General features: G+C 27.0%; 1 protein-coding gene across 1 annotated transcript; it reads right to left on the bottom strand.

Moving 5' to 3' along the window:
- Positions 1–11,549: 11,549 nt before the first annotated feature.
- LOC132952925 (mitochondrial proton/calcium exchanger protein-like) lies at positions 11,550–17,261 on the bottom strand. The gene is made up of 10 exons (XM_061025446.1): positions 17,216–17,261; positions 14,337–14,749; positions 13,388–13,531; positions 13,197–13,334; positions 12,924–13,127; positions 12,426–12,863; positions 12,239–12,367; positions 11,985–12,145; positions 11,761–11,908; positions 11,550–11,669 (listed from the first exon to the last, which is right to left on the bottom strand). Exons 1-10 carry the CDS (start codon positions 17,259–17,261, stop codon positions 11,550–11,552), a joined length of 1,941 nt encoding a protein of 646 aa, XP_060881429.1.
- Between the last annotated feature and the right edge of the window lie 4,097 nt (positions 17,262–21,358).

Genomic DNA, 21,358 nt, shown 5'->3' with positions numbered 1-21,358 from the left:
TATAATATCTAATAATAAAGTATTACGAACTTCTAGACGACTGTTCATGATCGTAGGCCACACCGCCGTACAGATAACATGTACGGCACCAAATCGTGTGTGCTACCATTAACGAGCTTTCAGGTTTCCGATAGTGAGTACCGACATAGCTGCTAAATTAAAACAGCTAAGCATACAATAGGTAAAACACATAATATCAATTGTTCAAAACGGCTTAAATTTCTTATTACTGAATATGCTAAACAAAATGTACCAGGTACATATTTTCAGCGTTCAATGAAAGTAAGTGTAACGTAACAAGTTAGGTAGGTATCTACTGTAACGATGTTACTTTACTTATAACTTGTGTTATAACGTGTTACATAATTTCGTTTAAATTTTTTTCCAATTAATAAAAATATAATAAAAACTGAAAAGTTTTTTTGACAAGCAAAGCGTTACTGCTTCGAGTATTGGATTAAAAAATAAAAATAAATTCAATAGGAAAAAATAGGAAAGAATCATACATAAATGTCTATAAAAATATAATGTTTGTTAATTTCAACCCGTCACAATTCAGTTGTCAATGTTTTGAACTTTTGTACGAAATATTATTTACTTGAACCTTACTTTATTTAATTAACGTTACCGATATTGTTATAATAATAAATGGTTTATCGTTGGCATTTATTAACTACCCATCTAGTATATTACCTATCTAATAATACATTTCAACCATTTGGAACTCTTAATATTTTGTAGTTTAATTAAAACAGCCCGTCGTTCCTAATCCACTATGATAAAACAAACCTAGGTTTAAGTTAATTACTAATTTTATACGATGCATATCAAGGTCACATTGAATATCAATGCCCAAATAAAACTGATGCACATTTAACTGTTTAAACATTTTAGGCACGTTAATTAAAATAGTAAAATGTTTAAATGTTTAATATTCAATCAGAAACAACTAAAATCAAATCCAAACGAATAGTTCCTAATTTGAAAGGAATTTTAATTATTAGTATTAAACTGTTATACCAACCAAAACAATTTTCACAATATAAATCCTATCACTATAGTGATCACTTATAGTATCACTGGTGCAGCAGTCTTAGCATGCCAAAGATTTGTCCCATTGATTGTCATTTAATTCAGTTTTTATTTTAACACGTTGATGGTCAGTCTCGTGGCCGCCGTCGAAAAAAAACTATCCTTAAAACGTCACTTTTCATTACTGCTATAGCAGTAATATTTTTAGTACTGCTATGGCAGTACTGACCTCCGACATCACATTTTCAATTTAAAAATTACTGCTATAGCAGTATTACATTTAAATGTTAATTTTTTAATTATAATTGTGTTGAAATCTTTAATTTATTATAGGAAATGCTTAAAAATATAGGAATTTATAATTATTTAAATAAATAAAACCAAATGCAATACAAAAAGTTTATTACTATCGAAAAAGTACATCTATACAATACCTAGATCATTATTTCTTATTAATTATTATTAATCCAGATTTTGTCTTTGAGGCACTAACGCATTTGAATTTGATTCATCGGGTGAGCTTCTAGTTGCACCACCATTTTCAGCGACACCGGGTGGATAAAAATTAGGATCAGCATCAGAATCGTCAATCATTGATGCATCGGAATCATAAGAATCAAAATCTTCATCTAACAACTGATTTGTTCTTCTTGCGAATTAATTTTTGTATCGCACACAACGCACTATGTTATACCTCTATGGATACAGTGAACGTACTAATCTAATAAATATTACGAATTGTGTCGCCTGTGTTGTGTCAATCAAATGAAAAAAAAACAACATTAACTGTATATATCGATAAATGTTATCGAAATATAAATTATAACTTGTCTTATCAGCTGAAAAATAAAAATGGAAAATACGGGTATATTATAAATACGTGTATAAACAAGCTAAAAATAGAGAGCCCAATGGCCCGATGAGATGTCCGGGGTCAGTAAAACTTCCTCTCTCATAAGATACCATTGGAAATATCACTGCTATAGCAGTAATGACACTTTTTGGACGGTTTTTATATTACTGCTATAGCAGTAATATTTAAAAACGACCCCTGACATCAACATTTAATATTACTGCTATAGCAGTATTATCGGCAACTGTCCATTAACACAAGCATAACACCTGAAACTCCAAATCTATAAACCTCTCAAAATAAACACGGTAAAATATCGAATATTAGATCAACATTGTTGAGTAAATATTTGAAAAACATAAATAGGTACTTATTTATAACCGACAGTGTAGAATTGAATGCCTAATGAAAAAGATTTCAAAATTGATTTCATAGCTAGGTACCTCAAAAACATTACTAAAATTTATGATTTAGACCCATTCACTCAGATTATTTCATCTCCAAAGAAAAACTTTTAGAAATAATAACAAAAATTAAACAAAGTCAACAAAACTAGATTATCAAAAATAGAATGAACAAAAATATATAAACGAATGAATCTGAAGCACAAAAGACAGTAAAATACACTTCTCCAGTCTTCTACATCAAAAACACAATCACCGTATATTAATGTAATTATAATAATAATACTAATTATAATAATTCCTAGAATCGGGATAGGACAAATTAATTTAATGAAAAAATATCTACTATAGTTTATTATAGTCGCGATTTTAAGTATAATATATTATTTTTTTTATTAATCAACCCGCGGAAATGTAGGCCATTGGGTTGGTTTTTAACTGTGGGGGAGGGTACTGTAGGTTTAAACACGTGTGTTTGTTAGTTTGGCAGATTTTTTAGTGGGCACCCGTAGGTATCTGCCATGCCTGGATGGGGAATGGCAGCACTTCTCTCCGGACAACGTGACTTGCCCGAAATAAAATTCCACCTGCAGCCGAGGTTTTGAACCGGCGTCGGTGCGCGTCACAACCGACTCCTTAGTCCGCTCGGCCACTCCATCTCCCAAATAATATATTATTACAGTATTATATTATAATTACTATTCTTTATAATCGTGTTTATTGTAAATTTATCATTGTTATTTGGTTCATGTGTTTTACTTTAAAAAAGTCATCTTTAAATTTACTAAAAATGTAAAATTAACTATACTTACTAACTTTTCATGTACTTATATGTAGTAGATATTATATACAAATTACCTACTATTTTATATTAATAAAATGTTTATCCATTAACGAAGTTTTTCTGAGAGGTCTTGTATATTTTTCAGATTTATAAAAAATTATATTGTAAATTATATTGTACCTACATCCATCAAAACCATTAATAGATGAATTTTAAAAGCTTTCTGAAAGTGGAAAATAAAGTAAAAGTTAATTAGGTGCGCTTTATAATTGACGGTTATAAAAAACGATTTTTCTGGCATAAGACATTTGTTACACGCCACCATGACCTATATATAACCGACAGCTTGACGGATAATTACAATATATAGTAGGTAGATATTTAGGTAAGTATAATACATTTTCTAAAATATTACATATAATGACGTAATATAGTATAATCCTCAGAAAAAATAGTATCCAAGATATTGTTAATAAATTGGCATGCTTGCTAATGGTTTTATTCATAATAGTGAAATAATGATTTATTTATGCAAGATGAATAGCTTTTTAAGGGTCGTATAAATAAAAAATGCCGCGCCTATAGAAGCTATATAATATAATATAATAATTATATTATAATATAGTGGATGCATAATATGATGAGTTATGAGTTATGGCCCACCATCGTTTATCGTCAAATTCAATTATACTTACCACAAGTTATTCGTTGTGGTTACTGGTTGGCAGTTATTATCCCTCGTTGACAAATGTTATAGGGACATAGGGTAATTTCAAATTAGTATCATGTACTAAGATAATATGGTGGCTGGCCACTGCTCGCCCGCATTACGCCAAATTACAAATTGCAAATTTTAATTAAAATCAGGTAAGTCGGGCTCTGTTATACATAAGTGTTCCTCGCCATATTATAATTTGGTAAAGTTTAAAAAATATTTAATTCTGTTTGAGCTATTTATGTTTATAAACATTTTTGATTTTTTTTCTAAAAATTAAAACTTTTCTAATATTAATAAAAAAAAAGGTGGGCAAATGAGTGTCACTCTGCTGTACCCACAATAGATTACAAGTGGGTCACTGTAATGGATGGTGTTAAATCGGAATTATTTAATATCATAGTATAAGAAAAACGATTCTGAGCGAAGATGGTCAGTCAGCCTATGATATTAATAAGTATATTTGATGATGTTATTGTGAATGAAGTAATTTGTATATAGCCTATTTACGTGGAACCTTGTTTTAAATTTTCAATCCTTAGTTATAAAAGTTGAACATTTTATAATTTTAACTACAAAATTATTTTTAAATTTAAATTTAATTAATTTGATAAAAATTTGAACTTTAAATGCTTGTAAAAACAAGTTGTGCCTATGTATTTTGAATATTTTTCAACTTCTATTGTAACAATATATCAGGAGCCTTGTATTAAATTTTCACGCTTTTTGACCCAACAATAAAGCTTTATTGACAATTATAGAAAAATACTAAAAAAATTGAAAATTGAAAATGTCTCTAAACATCTAAAAACGAATCAAAATATTTTGAACATTTTATCAAGTATGAAAATGTATAAAATAAACATATGATGTAAATTTAAAGTATCTACAGTTATTCGTTTCTGAATTACAAAAAAATAAGAAAATCTGTATTTGAGAAATCGAGAAAATATCGAATATCCAACGTTGTAAGAATTTGAACTTCAAACGCTAACGGTTTAATTTTACTTTCCGATAACTATGGATTTTTATTATTTTTCAACTATCATTGTAAAATTATATTAGCAGTCCTGTATTAAATTTTTAAGCTTTTTGACCTAACGAATAAAATTGTATTGACATTATTATAGAAAAAAAAACTAAAAAAATTGACATCTGAAGATGTCCGTAAACCACTCAAAACAAGTCAAAATATTTTGAAAATTGTATCGTGTATAGAAAATGCTATTATAATCATTCAGTGAAAATGTCATGTACCTACGGTCGTTTTTTTTAGAGTTACACCAAAAACCAAATCGATTTTGCAAAATTCCCGTTTTTCTAGCGTTTTTGAAAACTACTGTGAATTTTAAATTTTGACCTCCCCAATGCACCTACTAAATTCACTTTCCAAACGAAAAAGATACTAAAAATCAAACCATTATTACGACTTCTTATCGTGTACACAGACACAAAAAAAAATAACACATTGTAAAATCAAAACATTTTTCACTCCGCTCAGAATCTAAAAATTCACTTGGTCAAATACCCTGAAAATGTAATTCAATGTTCCTCATAATTTGTTATTTTAGCTATTTAAAAATATAAAAATAAAAACTAAAAAGCACGATTTTTTTAACAACTATTTTAAGTTCTTATTTTTAAAAACTTCCCCAAAATCACAAAAATTTGTTAGTGATTTTGTAGTTTAAAATTCATGAAATGATCAATTTTTATAGCTAAAGTAGCTCTTTAGCCTAAAGATTAAAAATTTAGTACAAGCCACAATGTTTCTCGTAAATAGTTTAGATATTCTAAAAAAAAAAATCTAAAAAATATATAGGCACTCGCTTATAATCGTTTTTCGTATGCAATGATTTATCGTTGAATTAAAATGTAACACATTATTTACTGTGACCTACTCAATGACGAAGTGCTCTAGAGTGGTTACATACTTTTCCCCTCTTTTATTTTTCTTTTATTTGAACATCGTGCATAAGCCAATGATAAATAGTGACGTATGTTGTAAGCACAGACACATAAAATAATGTTGTTTTATATGTTTGTTGCTTGTAAGCAATTTTATGACAAGAATAATTATAATTATTCACTTCATTGCAATAAAACGCAACGTTTTATTTCTATCGTATTTTGAATTGGTACTAAATATGACAGTATAAACAAAATAATTTAATAAATGAATAATACAATTAGGTATATAATATTTTAATGCTAATAATTAACTGTAATTAAAAATATAGTCCTAATTATTCATTATTGTTATTTGGTTAAATACCTACTCAAATGGTGTAACACTTTACTAGTTGATAAATAAAATAATATTGATGAAGTTAATAATAATTCCCAACTGAATTTGTAAGATAGTTGAATCAATAATCATCAACTATCACGAAATAATAAAATAGATAATTCTTTCGTAATAAATTATAGTAAAAACTATTATATTGGTAAATATCAAGTTTTAAGTGTCCTCTGTAAAACATGTTTTTGTAGGTTATGATTGTAAAGTTTACCATTGATCAAATCATTCCTTACTTCCACAACTGGTGGTCTTTGTGGGACAGTCATTTTTTTTTTATCTCCATTCTACTCTAATGAAATAAAATAAATTCTATGAAATACTATTATTTTTAGAATATTTGAACTTTTAGAGAAAATAATTATTTAGGGATAAGTAACTAATCCAAAACTATGTAATTTATTTAGACTTAAGTACCACTTAGACTTCAATTTAGTATAATAATAATAGTAATAATAATAGTAATAATTTGAATGAAGTATAATATGTCAAAAATATAGCATGTGCATTTTATGAGTGACATTGAAAATATTTATTCTGATGATTTATTAGTGTTCGTCATTCGATGAGACAGTCACGGAGATGAAACATATTATGATTGACGATGAGGCATTACGTCAGGTTTTAGATTAAGAGCTTAACAATAATATTAGGTACATATATGATATAAAGAGAAAACATTCAGTTTCAAGTGGAAAACATATTGTATAAAATAGCATCCAGGTTGGTCAAATTTATTTTTATTAATAGAAAATGTATATTAATAACGTTTAAAGTATTAAAAGTTGACGTTAACGTCAACGTATAGGTAACAAAAGGATTACCAATACATTTATTTGATCGACTTTTTATACAACGAATCTGGAATAAAAACAATCTTAAAATGATTATTTCCAGACAATTTGTTCTTTATCTTTTATTGGTAATACAAAAAAAGTTATCATTTAAACAGACAGTTTGACAATTTGGGTGTGTTTCAATACAAGAAGGTCAACTCACAGTATATTTTAGTGAAATCAATAATATCGTCAGGTTAATAAAAAAAAAACTCTTGCCAATATGCAATACTATATTATACTATCCGTGTAAAGTGTTTTATTATTTTTATTAGGCATGCAATTTATGATACAAACTGACCATTCCCTACCTTAAATCCATTTAATGAATATATACAACTATACAAGTATACACCATCGAGTAGTTTTCCATCGAAAAATGTATTGCATATAGAGTCAAACAGGTAGAATACTAGAGCCACTTTAGGTACCTGCGACCTACCTAAATTGCTAATAATAATCTATGTATGGTATAGGCTATAATATAAGTTTATAACTAGAAGGTATCTATTATATTAATATCAGTGTTGAAATAATAAACATTGATTTACCTATATAATTAAGTCTAAACTTATTAACTTTATTATTTTATTATTTTTCCTATCTGTAGCTTCACTAGCTTAGTAGCTAATATAGGTAGGTAGTACATTAGATATAATCTCTCTCTTAATTATATAGACTTATTAATAATAACTTACATTATATTAAAACTTTTAATTTTAACAAATTACCAAGTTAACCTGTTGATATCATTATATATGCCTCGTCACCTCGATGATAAAGACATTAATAACGTTAACTGAAAACATGCGATCAAATTATACCATCAGCGTCACTCACACAAGCAACTTACTTATTTAACCTTTAATTTTCGCATGAAGTGCATAAAATATTAATAAAGTTTTGGTATTCTGTAATTAGAGTTGTGCATATTGTAACGCATTACACTTTCCACTTGAAAAACTACCCTCTGTTAGTTGTTTATTGCCACAGTATTAAAGCGTATCTTGGCACTTAGCACTTGGCAGCCGTGAATTCAGTTTAACTGTAAAGCCTAATTAAGATCATAATACTGTTACGATATTTACAAGATTACCAAAAAAAAAATATAGAGAATATTATAAGATATTCGATTGTAAGATGGTGCGTTAGTTGAGAGCAATACGTATACCTAGCGTATTTTAATATTATTAGTACGTATAGTAATGTTAATTTCTAAAGTTCACTCACTTGGCAAATATAAAAAAAATTCAAGTTTATTTTCGATTTCTAAACCCCCACTTTATCAACCCGAACAAGGCCGAACAATATACGTTAAAATAATAATAAACAAATTATTATTGAAAAACGTTTAAATTAATCTGCATTATGCACTCATTTCACCGATTACGTAGGTATATATCATGTCAATTTAATATATATTTACATAAACAAATTACTGGTAAATTAATATTTTAGTGAAACTGATAAAATATGGATAGGTACTAATTAGTAATTACAAAAACCTATGCTTACCTACATATTAGTTAATACCAATCTAAAGTAAGTTAAGTTGCCAGTCAGTATAAGTCACATTGAAGATTTAAATCTAGTTGTATTTTTCAAACATTGTTGACATTACACTATTACGAACATATTGTAATTCGCAATTTGTCCTACTGAAACTGATAAGTAATAAGTAATTTTTCGTTGAGAAAAAAATCTTTAGTATTTCATAATTGCCATGTCAACCAAAAATAATTTAAAACATTTAAAATAAATGGGATATAGTGAGTGTGCCAAACCTCTATAGCTATATTTAAAAAGAAATCCGTTAAATAACAAACTGGAACTAAAATTCAAATGAAAACGATAAAATAATGATGATCGGTGAAATATAAGGGAAAAAATTGGATAGTTTGATATTGGATAGTAAAATAGCTAGTGGAGCAAACCACCTACCAAAACATTAATATTTACAAAATAAAATACACCATTGAATAAATTTTATTAGGTTTATATTTTGATGATAATTTGATTTATACTTAACATATTTATAAATAAGTTTAAATAGAAGTTTATATACAAGCGACTTTTTCTTTTCTTTTGGTATTCAACCCTTAAGGTTGGTTTTGCAGTTGGATATGCGCTCTCCACTCTTCTCTGTTCTCGGCTAGTCTTATAGTTAAATAAAAAAAACTATATATTTTATATAGTATTACCTATGTTCTATTTTTTTTTCTCAAAACTCTTTGTGAAAAGTACGTAATTACCCTCAGAATTTTAGTACTTTAAGAATGTCGGTTTAAGAATGAAGAAAAACAGATTTCGTGAACCACAATTATTATAATATAATATTATATTTGTATTATAATCAACGTAAATGTAATAGCCTATGCTAATAATTAGAAAATTAATAGAGTTGGTATTATTATTATTATCATTATTATTATTATTTAGGTTCCTTCGTATTTTGCATTATGCATGACGTAATATAGAATTTATGACAACAAATATTAATTATACATAGTAATGAGGAATTGAGAAAATCATTGTAAGGTTTGGTCAACATATTTATATTCTTATGAGTTATGATTCTGATTTCTGTAGCTATAATGCTAGAGTATTTTTATGAATCCGATTTTTTATACGATTCTTTAATTTAACCTAGCAGATTACCTACTAAATCGACAGAAATACAGAATATTATGCTAAAATGCTAAATGGCTGTACATACATTTACATAATATATAATATAAGTAATTTAATATTATTAAATAGATAGCTTTACAAACCAAAAAGTAGGTAATAACTACGAGCAGTACATAAACCGATTGTACCTACTATGTGTTATATATTTTCTAGTTTTCAACTCATTAATATCGTTATTTTGATGACAAATGAGTTATGTCTTGCAATAGTGTATTGTGTAATATACCTATTCCTCGTGTATTAATATAAGCTCATATGCATAAAAAAATCTAAAATAGATACCCCGAAATATGTGCTAACAATTGTCACATTATCACCTCACTGAAAATAATGTCGGAAGGAACAAGTTAATTTCAGCAGACTGACTAACTAGTTACTATAAATATTAAAAGTAAACATTCTTTAAGAGGACAATATTCAATATCTAATTATCCGATATTCCGGAATAAATATATTAGGTAATACTAATACATAAAAGGAATGAAACAAAAAGTTCTCACCGGTGTATAAGCTGAGTAATAATTAGTAAATCAATTAGAATACAAGATAAAAAAAAACCGGAAATAATAAGTATACGGTATACGTACTGTTTGTATATTTTGATCACGAACACAGGATAACAATATCTACTAACATTTCTTTAAACGAAAATACACGGTAAAGACAATATTAGAATAAATAATTAACTGGTACCTATTGCTAGTGCCAACGTACTAGGTATACCTAGTACGTTGGGAAATATTTTTCAGCCACACTCTATTTTTGACGTTTAAGCGTTTATAATTTAGTACAAACCCCGACGTCCATAAAGTTGCTTTTGATTGAATAAAATATATTTAAAAAAATATCTAAATTTAAATAAAAAATCTATGTTTCATAAAAATGTTATATTTGCTTATAAATCTTGATTGAGTAAAACAAATCTATATTTAATATACATATAATCTATATCTGATAAAAAATTAATAAAAATAAGAACAAAAATTATTAAAATATGATTGTCAATGAAATAACGTTTAGCTAATTATTAACATACATATAATTGTATTAATTATTTTTAAAAATTATAAAATTAAATTTGTATTAGGTAATAAATAATAAATATATATTAATTTTTAATCGTATTTTAGTGTTAGTTGTATTAATAATTTTTATGAGTAATTTTATAAATAATTTAAAAAAATGTTTCGCCATTACGGAGTAGGTTGCAAATTGTTTTATGACGGTTGCAATTAGTTGTTAAAAATTTGCTAAATATTAGCACTGGTCCGGATTCGATAGGACTAAGTCAGGGGGTCAACTTCACGGACGTCAAACCCCGGACTACCTAAAGTGTAGAATCGTACATTTTATAATTTTCCGATGAGTTATTTTTTCTAATATTGTTTAAATCCACAAATGAGTCTACCTAACGTAGATGCTATATATACACTACTATCTGTACGTCTATAATTACTAAATCTAAATTAGAAAATTAATAATTTAAATAAATAATAAATACATTCGAGAACTCGAATAAATTATATTACCATTTTTTTATTTGTAGAAGTTAATTATTTTTTTATTGATTTCAAAAAAAACATCGGCAACAAAGGCCATCAGTAACAATTTTATTTCATATCAATGTTGATATGGATATTATAATATTAAATTTAATGAATTGAAGGGGAAAATACAACAATTAAGTATGTGAGAATAAAAAAAAACAAGAATTATTATTATAATATTGAATTGGTAATTTTTTTTGTTATACATTTTGTTAAATAAGTTTTTTATTTATTTAGTTTTATAATAATAATTAATTCAAAATGAACAATGATTATTGATCAACAAGATATGTTTTATAAAATATTAATTCGGATTGGACGACGATTGTAAACGGTACGGTAAAAATATTAAATAGAAAACAAACCACAAACGTAATAATAATAGTGATTATTTACTGCAAGAACTGCCACTTTTGCCACCATTTTTCTCTTTGATAACTAATTTTATTATTATATCCATTGTTTTATCAGATAAATTCATATTTACATTATCAATCAAACGCAGTATCTAAAATAATACATAATATTTTATGTATTTAATAATATCTAATACTTAATAGTTACCTATGAACCAAGACAATTAATGCTGTGATGCTTACCTTCAACAAAGTATCTATTCTTATTGAACCATCATTATCACAGTCAATTTTAGACAGAATTTTAATTATTTTTTGTATTATGCATTCATCCGGTACATTTTTTAATCTTCGTACTACTGCGATTAGTTCATCAATCTTGATTAATTCACTAAAAGAAATATTAGCACAGTTAATTTGTGAAAATGACAAATAATATGATTAAAATTAAATATTTTAGTATTTACCCATCAATAGTAATATTTGCACCGACTAATTCTATTTTCTCCAACTCGTTGACGGCCTGATCTAGTTCATTAATTTTTTTATTAAGTACCTTAAATAATTGTTTAGCTGACTCCGATTCTCTAATCTGCTCATTTTCTACTTCTTGAAGATTATGGCTATTCTAAAGCCAATCAAAATATATAATGTAGTTTAACAAAGATAATATTACACCAGTTAGGAAGTAGGTATCTACAACATTTACTATTTTACTTACTTTTTGGTAACATTTAATATCATCCTTCAATTCACAGATATCTGATTTTTCAACAATAAGTTTATTTTGTTCTGAACTAATGCTTTCTATAGCACATTCTAATATTTTTAAAATTGATGATGTTACTTCCTATAAATATAAATTAACAATTAACAATCCAAAAATAAAACAATATATCTAGATTTACCCCTTCACTTCCAGTTGAATCCGTTAAAACAGGTGCCTTGACAACTACATTGCATTTAAGGCTTTCTGTCATACACTCTTCTATTTCTTCTTTTGCCTTACGTTCCTCTTCTTCGATTGCTTTCAATTTCGCCTTGTTATCTATAGCACCATCACGCTCACACAAATCAGCCTCAGTAGATGCACCAACACAATTAGGCAAAGCAGAAATTCCATTTTTTAATAAATCATTTGTTGGAATATTAGGTGTTAGACTAAATGCCCTAGAGAGGAGAAGTAATAAGGGGGGAACTCTTTCGTTGAGTGATAGGTCTAGCCACTGAGTGAGCTGTTGTTTCAGGCGGTTTTCAGTAAGACCAAAAGCACCCATACCACGAGACTTACAGGCTTCTTGAAGCTCACTCAACGTCAGAGAATCAACGCCTTCTTTTTGAATAATCTAAATATTTAAAATAATATTGAAATAAAATAATAAAATTTGAAATAATATGCTGTTCACCCTATCATCAACTGTTAATGATCGAAGCTTAAGAGTCAAAATATATTTCAAAACGCTTGAAGTCCCAATCGGTTTTAGTTCAAGCACTCTGCAAAGGGCAACCAATTGTGGTCGGGGTAGTGAGTCAAGGGTAATTTCGTCTTTGAACAGTTTTGAAAACTTGAGCATTTCATCAGCTGGTATAACAACACCTTCTCTTCTTACCTAATATGTAGTTAGTCAAGGTTGAAAAAATGTATACAAATTAGAAAAAATACAAAATCACTTAAATACTTTTGCGAAAAAGTCCGCAAATTCTTGAGCAAATTCACTCGTGTGCCCTTTACCACACACAGACATGCTATCTAAAGTCTCTTGAAGAAATTTGGCCATTTCGAGTTTCACTTTGAGAGACTGTTTGAGTTTTGCTTCCTAAAATAATACGTAAAAGTTTAGAATGTGATTTTTTTTTTAAATTAACCAACCTTTTGATCCTTTGTTTGAAATGTAGTTGGTAACATACCAGGAAAAAACTTTATAAAAATAGGCAAAGCAAACTCGAGGAATGGAACGACAATGAACACAGAGAAAGGTACTAATCGGAAAAGATCGGCCACAGTTTGAACAAACTGAAATAATGTATAGCAATTAATTCATTAAGGTAGGTAAACGAACATTTTTTTCTCATCCTTATTTTTATTAATATACCTACAAAATTATTTATTAACAATAGGTAGTCGTCGAATATTATATACTAAGTCAAATATCTTACAACCTAAGTTAATGTCTTGAATTAGTTAATTAATAATTCATAAACAATATAGGTATTTTTAACACTTAAGTTTATAGTTAATATAAAGGTTAATATTAACTTGGCTCTGTTAAACATAAGTTTTTTTTTAATTCCCACCTATAAGTTACACATAGTGACAGTGCAACATTAAAACATTTAAATAATAAGTATTAATAATAATAACTAACAAAATGTTGTGAGAATTGCATCCTATACCTACTACTCCTTCTATTACATCAAAGAATAATTATTTGTTTAATTCTATTCAGCTTTACTTTCATTCAATTTAATTCATTATTTTTAACTATACCTAATGATAGATATGAACCTATGATGGACATAATTTTAACTTAAGATACTTTAGGTAGGTAATGTACATACTAATTTATTGTTAAGTCTTAAGTGCATATGTACTTTAATCAGTCAAGTTAGGTTGTACCTTAGTTAGGTACTTAGGTCCTTAGGCTAATCTGATTAGTATAATAATTTTTATAATAATCACAATAAAACATTGTAATTACCTATTATCATATTATTTTAAATTTATTTTTAACTTTAAATACCTACCAACTACCAAATGTAGAAAAAATTTAGTTGTCTACTATCTATTTATGTTGTTACTTAATTTATAACAAACTTACTAAGTTATGTTCTCTTCTTGTCAATTCAATACCTCTCAATTTTTTAACAGCCAATTTACAGGAGATTTTAGTGTTGAGTCCCAGAAGTTTAAAACCATAATAATAGTGAAGTAATTCATCAATTATTCTCTGTTTGATTGATTTTTTAGGTACTTTTTTACCAACTTCTTTACTTTGACATTTTATTTTGCAAGCATTTAGAGCTTCTTCAATTTTGGAACATTGTTTTTCTGATAGTAGTGACGATGAATATGATATTTGACGAATTTGAGAATTTAGTGGGTTTGTGGTATAGGATATTGGAATAAATTGATTTGAGGCAATATTTGAGTAAAAATAATTATTAGAAAATGCACACAGATGTGAATTCAAACAAATGGTTTTAATTTTGTTAATGTTATGCATATACAAATCTGAAATAAAAAAAAAACAAGAAAATGATATTGATAATTTAACTATAATGTATAATATAATTATTAATACATAGAACGTGGTAGGTATGTATGCGTAGGTAAGTACTGTATAATATTACAGATTTGATTGCACCATTAATACATAGATACTGTTAGGTCAGATTAAAGGTACCTAATTACTTAGTATTAATGTTTTAATTGTAGTAAAGATAATATTTGATTATGGCTTAATTAATATTATTGATCTTAAACAACCAAATTGAAGATATTAAAACTATTTAGGTTACTTTTATAATACCTATTAATTTTTCTACACAATGATCAAATAAGTCAAGATTTGACTGTAAGAAATTAAGAAAGTATAGATCAATACTATAATAGAAAAATAAATTTGTAGGTCAGACTTAGTTCCAAGCGTATAACGTTTTGAAATTCAGGATTATAACTTATAAGTATATTACGCATAGGTGCGCACATTATTCCACGAATCTACATATAAAATACATTTTAAAACTTTATTAACCAGTAGGTATGTAATTATTTATTTTAATGTAGATATACATGCATTTATACACATGTAACAGGTACCTTCTTACATTGTACAGATTACAGATCAGAATGGTTGGACTGATAGGTTTTTATGATACAAGCTAAAATTTATTTTTTTTTGGTGGGTTCTGGGGGAATAAATGTTTCAATCCCCCCCCATACAAACATGTCCAAATTATGCCTCTATGTATACATGTTATATTAGAATAAACAATAAAATTATTACCATAAGTACCTACCTATCTAAAAATGTTAAATAATTTATATAGTAGCTGTGAGCACAATCCTACAATTCTAATAGCGTTAGAAAATGTTAATAGTCTTCAATATTTTAAAAATATTTTTAAAAGGCAATGGTATTTTGTATTTTCAAGAAAAAAAAAGGTGGGCAAGTGGGCTCTGCTGTACACTAGGTTACAAGTAGATCACAGTAATGGATGGTGTTAAATTTAAATTCAATGATATATTATAATTGTATAAATAGGTACCATAAACGATTCTGAGCGAAGAATCGACGGTCAGTCTTTTGTGCAGAAATTTGTACCTATGTATTTTTATATTTTTCAACTACTATTGTAACAAAATATCAGGAGCCTTGTATTAAATTGTCACGATTTTTGATCGAACAAATACAATTTTATTGATATTTATAGAAAAAAAAACTAATAAATTAAAAATTGAAAACGTCCGTAAACAGATTTAAACGAGTCAAAATATTTTGAAAATGTTATCAAGTATTGGAATTGATAAAATATACATATGGCGTAAATTTCAAGTAATTACAGTTATTCGTTTATGAATTAAAGCAAAATAAGAAATTCGCTACATGAGAAATCGAGTGAATATCCAATCTTTAAAAATTTTGAACTTCAAACGTTCAAAAAATTTAATTTGATATACAGGTAGACATTTTTTTATTTGATAAACATAGACAAATATATGAGGAATCTTAAATTCAATTTTCAAATCTTAGATTTAAAAAGAAAATTTTTTAAGAATTTCTTACTCAAAATAATTTGCACATTTTCGTAATTTTTACGTATTTTGTCAAAATTTGAACTTTAAATGCTTTTAAAAAAATTGTGGCTATGTATTTTTAATAATTTTCAACTACCACCGTAACAATATATTAGCAGTCTTGAATTAACCGCTCAAAACAAGACAAAATATTTTGAAAATTGTATCAGGTATAAAAAATGCTAATATAAACATTCAGTGAAAATGTCATTTGTTCTATTGGTTATTTGTTCTAGAATTACACCAAAAACCAAAGTCGATTTAGTTAAAAACCGATTTTGCGTAAAAATTACCGTTTTTCCTTAATAGGTATTTGTTTTGTTTTTCCCTGCGCTTTTGAAAACTATTTCTTTTGACCTCCTGAATGCACTAAATTCCCTTTCCCATCGAACAAGATACTGTTGAAGAAAATCGAAGCAGTGTTACTGCCCCAAACGGTAATGACAAACACGAAAAAATTAATAAATAAAAAAAAAAAAAAAACACACGTTATTATAATATCAATACATTATTCGCTCCGATCAGAATCTAAAAATGGTAGGTAAAGTAGATTTGTTTCTACATTAATAATAAGCAGTAATAATTTATAACTTAAATGTTAGATACCTACACATGTAAAATTAACTGTAAGTCAGTATAAAAAATATTTTAAAAAATTTGATTGTTTTTCTGGATAAATAATTTTTCCGAAATAAATTCCTTCCCACCATGAATCTTAGTTCAAGCTATCCACTAATGACCTCTAAAGAAAAATTACTAAAAGCCAAATGGACCGTCATCTTTATGAGTGATTTATTGTAACATTCAAAAACTATTCTAAGAAATTTGTTTGCAAAATACCTTAGTATAGACTATGGAGATTATTAAGAAAATAAGAATCAACACAAAATCGTCACTTACTTCTGTTGGGTTGTACAACCAATTTGACAACTCTTGTTAAATTCATTTTGAAATAATGCTTGTATAATATATATAACTAAGCGGTTAATGAAGATTTTGAAAAAATTTCAATCACCAAAATAAACGTACTCGTAATAAATGTCTGAATCATTACTTAGCTCTTCCTAACAACAATATTGTTTGTTACTACACCGACTAATTAATTGATTGAGTGCCAAATAATAGTGATCGGCTAGATTACACAATAATAGCAATAAGTATATTACTTTAATGTTTAAATTTCTATTTTGTTTCACCCAATTTCAAAAAAGTGCCGATTATTTTCTTAAAATTATTAAATTTCGCCCCTCCCCCCTGTCTTTGTTCATATACCAACGTATATAACACTCAATTATTTAAATCACTGGAAAGTTCGTAATGTAGTGGACATAATAATTTATGTTTATTATCTTTGGTTAGGTACTTATCTTAATAATACTTTTTGATTAGAAAATCGATACTTCTTCGTCTCAATTAAAATTTTAATTTTGTTTCATGTGTATTAGTTCGTTTAAACAATTAAAAACATAGCTTTGCATTAATATGAGTGTATGCAGTGGTAAATTATAATTTGAGGCTCAATTGTTGGTAACTTCAGATTCCTCATGCTTCAGTAGTTATTCGGTTTTGTTTGAACACTCGTCAAATGGTTGTCCTCCTTTATTGCACTGGCTTTAAGTTCACCATAAAGTCAAGCTGCATTTGTATAATCGCTAGTGCATTGAGTAGGGCCACCCCTGGATGATTTGGTGACTGCTACTGTTGGCATTGGATTCATTGATACAAAGCTTCTGGATTTCTTACCACACGTGTTCATTTTTCCCCCTTCGAAATTCCGGAATCATTTACCAAAACCTCCACATCAAATTTTGGGCCTCTGTCCCAAATGTTTTTGTGGGCCCTATACAAAATTCCCAATAAAATACAATCCATTTCAAACGATGCGAGTATCCCATACATAATTTTTTATTAATATATTATTATGTACGCATTTATATCATAAAGTATTATTTAAGGTTGTTGAAAGCTGGTCGTATTTTTTGTGCATTAAGACCAATATCAGAAAAAAAATACACCTACTTCCAGAAATCTAATTTTAATTTTGATAAAAATATTTGAATTTGATCGCTTCGTGTTTGTTTTTGACAGAATTTTAGATTGTGAGCGAAGCGATGAATGTATTGATTCTACAATGATGTGTGTTTTTATTTTTTTTTTTTTTATTTTTTTTTTATTTTTGTGTCTGTCATCACCTTTTAGGACAGTAAAAGTGCTTGGATTTTCTTCAATAGTAACTTTTCTGATAGGAAAGTGAATCTAGTTGGTACTTTGGGGGGTCAAAAGTAAAAATTTCCCAGTAGTTTTCACAAGCGACGTGAAAAACAAAAGAAAAATTAAGGAAAAACGGGAATTTTTACGCAAAATCTGTTTTCGAGAAAATCGATTTTGGTTTTTGGTGTAACTCTAAAACAAATGACCGTAGGGACATGACATTTTGACTGAATGTTTATATTAGCATTTTCTATACACCATACAATTTACAAAATATTTTGACTCTTTTTGAGCTGTTTACGGCCATTGTCAGTTTTCAATTTTTTTAGTTTTTTTTTCTATAAATATCAATAAAATTTTATCTGTTGAGTAAAAAAGCTTGAAAATTTAATAGAAGGCTCCTAGGTTATTGTTTCAAAGGCAGATGAAAAAAATTAAAAATCCTTAGTCACAGTTTTTAATTATAAGCATTTAAAGTTCAAATTTTGACAAAATACGGAAAAATCACGAAAAATAGCAAATTATTTTGAGTTGAGAATTCATAAAAATTTTTCTTTTTAAATCTAAGATTTGAAAATGTAATATAAGATTACTCATAAGTTTGTCTACCTTTATCAAACAAAAAAAAAGTCTAGAAGAAACTTAAATTAAATTTTTATGAGCGTCTGAAATTTATATTTTTACAACATTTGATATTTACTCGATTTCTCTAATATAAGGCTCCTGATATATCGTTCTAATAGCAGTTGAAAAATATTAAAAATACATAGGCACATTTTTTTTTTATAAGCATTTAAAGTTCAAATTTTGACAACATTTATCAAATTTATAATTTATTAATTATTTTGTGGTTAAAAATGTATAAAATGTTTAACTTTTATGGCTAAGGATTGAAAATTTAAAACAAGGCTCCACGTAAATAGGTTACATATAAATTACTTTATTCACAATAATATCATCAAATATACTTGGTAAAATCATAGGCTGACTGACCGTTTTCGCTCAGAATCGTTTTTCTTATACAATGATATTATATCATTGAATTCAAATTTAACACCATCCATTACAGTGACCCACTTGTAACCTACCGTTCAGCAGAGCGACATCCACTTATCCACCTTTTTTTTTTTTTTTATTGGTAACGCTAAAGTAAAAGTGAATTTTGAACTATAGGTACTAAATGAGCAACACAACTTATCAAAAATCCGTTTCCTAAATAACCGAGCAAAAGCAATAAGAAATTCAAATATGTTTTCAAAATTAAAACCGGGCTTTTGGTACTGGGTGAGTTTTTTCTTCCACTTTTTGGGACTTATGGTCACATAGGAGTTGTAACTTTTCTGATTACAAAATATAGTGACATTGACTGCACGTATGACGTTAATCTTAGCCGTAGTTTATCTTTAATTACATAAATCTTCGGGGACCTCACGCTCACTAATGATCAGCAACTATCTACACATACAGTCACACAGCATTGTAGAATATTGTCTAAATATGACGCCTTTAAAATGGTCAATTTCATAAAAAAATAATAAATAATGTTTCAATGTTGATACCTAATAATTTAGCAACCATACTATGTTCAATTAAAGTAAGAAAACTCTTGATTCAATTTATTTTTCTAAAAATAATTAAATAGGTAGTTAAAAAGATTAAAATTTTCATCTAACATTGTACTATTATGACAAATCAATATATACAATAATAAATACTGCATAATATCATAACTCATCTACTTGACTACTTACCTTTAAAAGATTCATCTAACTATTCAAGTTTCCGTCCTATAATAGTTGATTCGGTGGATTTCCATATTTATTATAATTTTATAAATTATAATAAACTAAGTGAGCAATTTGGCAAATATTTTTGTAATAATTTATAGTAGGTATATAAAATATTCTTACCTGAAGATCCAAAGTGGATTTGTATAGGTACTATAAATATATTGTTTATGTCTGGAGGCTTAGAGAACTGGGGCTAGACAAAAAATGTACTTCAAGTACATAAGAGCATTAAGTAAGTTTTCTTAGTGAATAAAATATTCATCAAACATGCATATTATAAATATATAAAGTATAAACCTTATACACAGCTATACTGTTATTAATTACTGATGTTAGAAGTATCAACCTGCGAATTCCTTAGAAAAACTCTTCTAGTTGCTATCCTAGCAACGAACATTCTTCTTTAAAATGTTTGTACCGATTTTACAGGGCTTTTTTCAAGTCACTTTATCTATATCCTTTCAATCCTATTCAAAACCGATTTTAAAGATAATGTAGTGCATATTCCAAAAAAGAAAAGATAAATAAATAAAAAATAATATTTAAAATAAAGTATTTGCATTGTCAGTTTAAATAAAACAACATTTTATACTCAAATAGTTTATATTGTTATGAGATAAAATAAAAACTAGTGGATATTTATTTTCACCTTATAAGCAAAACATACATTTATATTTTATTATATATATATATTATATAAAACAATAATGCATGATATTAAATTTACATTTATAAATGTATATTATTCATTCTATTCTTTTAAATTCAAATTTCAGCTTTTTATTTATTAATTTGACATTTGTATAAGATTGTGTTTAAACATTTTATTATGGTTCATCTGTTTACTTAACTTTTAATTAAAAAAATTTACATAACACCTTTGTTTTTTAAATTTAATCCAATATTTATGTTCTACATTGCATTAAACAAATTTTATGTATTTTAAATGTAATTTCAATTATTATACTTAATTTAATTTTAAGATGAATTTGTGTGTATTATGTGTATGGCACGGAACAATAATTAAATCATGCTTATGTAA

The sequence above is a fragment of the Metopolophium dirhodum genome, chromosome 1, assembly GCF_019925205.1.
Source record: "Metopolophium dirhodum isolate CAU chromosome 1, ASM1992520v1, whole genome shotgun sequence".
NCBI classification, from domain to species: Eukaryota; Metazoa; Arthropoda; class Insecta; order Hemiptera; family Aphididae; genus Metopolophium; species Metopolophium dirhodum.
This window is presented reverse-complemented; position numbering and strand designations above follow the sequence as displayed.

What these genes read in the sequence shown, in the direction of transcription:
- LOC132952925 (XM_061025446.1), bottom strand. Translation starts at nt 17,261, where the DNA reads ATGAATTTAACAAGAGTTGTCAAATTGGTTGTACAACCCAACAGAA. An exon ending in GCAAATATTACTATTGATGG is followed by an intron (nt 11,909 to 11,984) that starts GTAAATACTAAA and finishes TATTTCTTTTAG; the next exon opens with TGAATTAATCAAGATTGATG. An exon ending in GAATAGATACTTTGTTGAAG is followed by an intron (nt 11,670 to 11,760) that starts GTAAGCATCACA and finishes GTATTATTTTAG; the next exon opens with ATACTGCGTTTGATTGATAA.